The 5522-nt window shown below is 37.4% G+C and overlaps 1 protein-coding gene across 1 annotated transcript; it reads left to right on the forward strand.

Moving 5' to 3' along the window:
* Nucleotides 1–412: 412 nt before the first annotated feature.
* On the forward strand, nt 413–3625 carry nkx2.3 (NK2 homeobox 3). The gene is made up of 2 exons (XM_057848886.1): nt 413–892; nt 2589–3625. Exons 1-2 carry the CDS (start codon nt 523–525, stop codon nt 3242–3244), a joined length of 1026 nt encoding a protein of 341 aa, XP_057704869.1. The 5' UTR covers nt 413–522; the 3' UTR covers nt 3245–3625.
* The last annotated feature ends 1897 nt before the right edge of the window (nt 3626–5522 follow it).

The following is a 5522-nucleotide window of genomic DNA, read 5'->3' on the forward strand; positions in this document are numbered from 1 at the left end:
TCCTGCATTGATTCCATATAGGTTTTGACATGGTGATGAAATAATCAATTAAATGCAAACGACATAATTTACGTGTACATTAAAATATTATTGAATGATCTGTTCTTAAATATTTTCGAAATGATTTTTGTTTTCAATTTATTTAATCTTCAATGCATTTGATTTGTTTCACAATTAAGTAGTGTTTCCCCCATTTCCTTCTTTTGATGTGGTTACTGCCAACCCTCCTGTTTCAAATGGATTGGCTGTCAATCAAAATGTTTGAGAGCCACTTTCAATTGCGAGAGAGACAGTGAGAGAGAGAGCATTTTTCTTTCTTCACTCCGCTAAGCCAACTAGGATCGACACCCATCTATACCCCTCCTCTTCTCTCTTTCCCACCTCGCCCTGCAGTCATCGACGTGCACTCGAAGGAGAGGGATGTCTCCACGGACCATCTTGTTTTGATAGAAGGACAGAAAACACACCTTTACGCACGGATCTTTCTTTTTCTTTGGAAGCAGTTGTTTCCCGGCGGACACAATGCTCCCCAGTCCGGTTATAACGTCCTCCAGCACTCCCTTTTCGGTCAAGGATATCTTGAAGTTGGAGCTGCAGCAGCAATCTCAAGAGTTCCAGTTCATCTCCTGTCTCTCTGGTTTCTCAGGAACTCTCCCCCTGCAGCCGGGAGTTTTTCGAACACACTCGCCGCCATCCTGCATGCTTGCTCGCAGGGAAAGCCCGAGTCCTATGAGCTCAGAAAGCGACGAAAGGATGTCGTACCTCGGAGCGCTCGCAGGACCCGACCGACTGCACTCAGAGACGGGGCTGCCGGTGGAGATGTTCGGCAATCCGGCGCAGATCCATCCTGTGGAGCTGGAACTGGAGAACGAACAGGAGGATCGAGACACTAGTGAGTGCATGCACAATATAGTTATTATGAAATTGTTCAAATCAACCGGAAGGTTCATGTGCCTTTGAATCTTTTGGAAATGCTGCAGTGTGTCGTTTCATTTTTTGGTATATTCACAGTTTCTCCGAGATTAATGAAATGTTATTTGATCAGAACATAACACCTTAACCAATACAACTGCTAAACTGCCTTATAACAAATTTAATGAGACACACATAAGTACTCTCGAGACACACATGGTTAAAATTTGTGTTACTTATGAAAGGAAGGAGAAATAAATGCAAGTGCCATTTTACACTGCATGCTGCAAACCGAAACAAGAAACATACAGTGTAACAGCTGCAGTATTGTCAGATATAGAGGCATTTAATATACTCAGCGTTCATATAGTAACAGACGACAATGCCAGATGTTCATACACCTGACGTTACAAGGAGATATATAAAAAATACACTTTCAAAAAAAATACATAGATTTTTTTTGTTTTGGGGCAGTAATATCCGAAATGTTTTGCTTTGTCTAAACTCGATGAAAAATGCCTCAATATTTGAGTCTAAGAAATGTATAATATCTTCCATGCGGGTTTTTCCAATATCAAACATCTTAAATTGGTGGATTTTTTTTTTTCTTTTGACGTTTCAAATTTGCATCTCATTGGGAAATGATGTAGTTAAGGTAGACTGTATCATTTTTAAAAATACTGGTTAGTCAATCACACCTAATTTTTTACTGCTAATACAATGTAAACAATTTAATTTCTTTAGAAACAAATTAATTTATTTACATTGGTCACTCTAAAAAACAACATATAGAATTTACTCAATAGAATTGAGGTAACAATTTACACTCAGTTTGATTGAAACTTGAAAATTGGGTAAAATTTACACTATCAAACAATTTACACTTAGTTTGATAGTGTAATTTTTTTAAGTATTGGGTAAAATTTACACTATCAAACTGAGTGTAAATTGTTACCTCAATTTTATTGAGTAAATTCTATAGGTTTTTTTTAACAGTGTATTAGCAGTAATATTTCTTAATTTTTAATTATTTTTTTTAAATTTTATTTTAAAAAGAAATTATTACATTTATATACATATATATGTACACATTAAAATATTGGCTAATCAATCGCACCTACAATTTTACTGCTAATACAATGTATAACACAAATTAGATTCTTTACAAAAAGAAATTCTTTTAAAAGATAAATTAATATTTATCTTGTATTAGCAGTCAAATTGTCAAACCTAAAATGTTACTGCTAATTCAACGTAAATAAATTCATTTGCTTGTTAAGTCATTAATTTGATGTGATTGATTAGCCAATATATTTTTTTAATTTTTTACCTTTTTCAATGATCAGCACTCTCTTATTCTTAAAAATGTCCGATTTCATTTTGCAGGACACAAATCTCCTAAAGAGTGTAATTGACAGACAAACAGGCAGGCAAAAAATATATAGTTTTTTCCTCAAATGTTAGAATCCCACGATAGATGTATATAAACGGTTGTTTTGATTTTTTCAAAAAAAATATCAATAATTCAACACATCCGAAAAATGTATTCACTTTTGCATGCAAATAAATCAGATGGATTTTATTTACTTATTACTTCGTTCTGAAACTAAGTGCATGCAATTGGAGTGATGTGACTGTTTTTGATATAGTTACAATTTGCACGGTTTGTCACGCAGAGCTTGGCGGTGCGTTGCAAGCCGAGGAGGCCGAGAAGCCGCCCGTCAAACAGCCGAGGACCAGGAGGAAGCCCCGAGTGCTCTTCTCTCAGACTCAGGTGTTCGAGCTGGAGCGTCGCTTCAAGCGGCAACGCTACTTGTCCGCCCCGGAGAGAGAGCACCTCGCCGGCTCGCTCAAACTCACCCCGACGCAGGTGAAGATCTGGTTCCAGAACCGGAGGTATAAATGCAAAAGGCAGCGGCAGGACAAGACTCTAGAGATGGCTGGGCATCATCACCACCACCACCATCATCATCACCCACCGGGTCCTCCGCCGCCTCCTCCACCACCAAGGAGGGTGGCAGTGCCGGTGCTTGTGCGGGACGGCAGGCCTTGTTTGACAGGATCTCCGACTTATAACACTTCCTACTCAGCTGTGGGAGCTCCGAGCCCGTACGGGTACAACAGCTATCCGGCATACAGCTACAACAACTCGGTCTACACAAATACTTATTCTTGTACTAGTTTACCTTCTCTACCAGCTTCCAACACCACCGCCAACGCTTTCGTGAACATGAATTTTGGAGCCCTGGGTGCGCAAACGCAGAGTCAGTCCGCACAGGGGACGGTGGTCCCTTCATGCCAGGGGGCTCTGCAGGGAATCCGCGCATGGTAATTGGACGAACAGCTTGGACGTACCTTTTGCGGATGACAAAGACATACGCAATGAAATGACAGTTACACTTTTCATAGATTTTGACTGTTTTCTGAATGGAGTGGAACCACAATTTAAAAGGTTTGACTGAAATATATGCTAAAGTGTGGAAACGCCTTTAATGAAGATGCTGTTTACGTACAGCTCAAGTCAAATGAACGCCATAATTGACTGAATCAGGCAAAACGTGAGGTTTATTATTATTATGATATGAATATTCACGTGCACGCGTGGCATGCACAATTTTTGTCAGTTCATTAATGGAGCAATTTTTATTTATGGCTGTTGACGCTCATATAGTTCAATAAACTGATAATGATTTATAGTAATAATAATATTACAAAGAAGACAGTGGAATTTATTTGTAAATGTTGTTTTTTAAAACTGTGTGCGTTTATTAAAATGTCCAACACACGAAGTTTTGCTTTATGTTATGTTTGTCAACAGATTGTCAGATTGCTGACGTTGTTTAAAATGTTTGTATGCATTATTTTAACATTTTGCTCGACATAATTTTCATATTTTATACAAGATTCGACCGTAAAATTTGAAAATCCCATTCAAAGAATATTTTTTTTTTTTTTTTTTTTGTCCCAGCTGAGACAAAATCATTCCATAAAAATCAAAATTATTTGATTCTCTTATCGTTTTTAACTATTTGTCATCATGCAGCCTTCCTCATTGAGGTGTGTGGCTCAGATTTTTATAACATTAAAAGTTAAAAATACATTTTATGCAAATGTCCTGCTCCAATTAAACATTTTTTTGTAATTTAAGAAATGTATCTTTCCCATGTTTCATCGTATGCACCACACTTGGGTACAAAGTTATATTTCAATATCTACTATTCTGCTAAATTCACATTTGATTTAAGCTGTTAATAAAGCAAGAAACATTTTTTTTTTTTTTAAAGAAAAAAATATATATCATGTGAAAAGTGTAATTCCAACAATAACTTAACACAAATAGTGGCCTTGGGGTGTACTTTTTTTTTTTTTTTTTTTTAAACTTGAAACCAATTTTTAAATAGCATATATATTTCCTGTGAGAACGTTCGAAGGAGTCTGCTGAGACGAGAACCAGAAACTTTGAGAATGTACTTCCGGTCAGGATTCACAGATGGACATTATCCAGACAACCTCACAAGAAGTATTTTTTTAAAATGCATAAAAGAAAAAAAATCTTCAATAACAATGATGAAACACGGTTCTTCACCTGCAGTGGGTTGATCGGCACGTCCACGCGCTGCTAATTGAGTCCATTAGGGGGGCATGAACGCCTCCTTCCTCACTGTCACTAATGGAGCCCAGTGACAACGTAAACAGAGCGTTTGTCTCCATTGATGGACACTCACTTCTCACTGGTCGCTTGCTGCGTTCGCGATGCACGGCGGTACTATTGTGTAAATAGAACTGGCGACAGGACGGCGGTGCCTGAGGACGCAGGCCGGACGACAGCCGAGTGCAGCGATCACTATCTGCATGCCTCCAAAGATAGCAGGACTCATCTGAGCTGGCTTTCCTTGGACAAAAGGCTGCCATGGCAACCACTCCAATCACTTAGAAGCATAGGCAGAGTTTGACTTTTGGGGCAGGGGGGGCACAACATGTTGATGACCCCAAAACGCAGTGTCAGCAATAAAATTAACTCACAAGAATATAATAATAAGTTGGCAATGAGCGTTTTTGTTTCCCATCATTCTTGAGGGGAATTCTAATTCACTTTTCGCCAAGATTGTCGTCCATTGAATTTGGTACGCCTGCCGGTGTCGTGCCAATGTAGTTACCCCAGTCAAAAATTGTATCCCCTGGGCGGAGCCATTTGGAGGTAGATTGTCTTCATTATTCAATCAACAAAAAGTTGCTTCAATTAAAATATATATTTTCAACCAAAAAAAGTCGCTTCATCATGTGTTTGACTGCATGTGAAAGCTATTTTTGATTAATTTTTATTGTATTTTTTTATTTAAGTTAATTTTTTTTTTTTTTGAAGCAACTTTTTTTTTATTGAAGTAATGTGGATTTGTGTTTGGGTCACATTTTGGCTAGGACATTTTTCTGGATTATTCAATCCAAAAATAAATTGGTTCAAAAAAATTTTCAAAAAGAAAAATAACTTTAATCCCCCCCCAAAAAAAAAAAAAAAAAAAAAAAAAAGAACATTTTCAATCATAGCAAAAAGTTTTTGAATGCAAAAAAATATTTGAGATTGAAAAATTGGCATTTGAACACTTAATTTT

This window comes from Corythoichthys intestinalis, chromosome 10 (assembly GCF_030265065.1).
Source record: "Corythoichthys intestinalis isolate RoL2023-P3 chromosome 10, ASM3026506v1, whole genome shotgun sequence".
NCBI classification, from domain to species: domain Eukaryota; kingdom Metazoa; phylum Chordata; class Actinopteri; order Syngnathiformes; family Syngnathidae; genus Corythoichthys; species Corythoichthys intestinalis.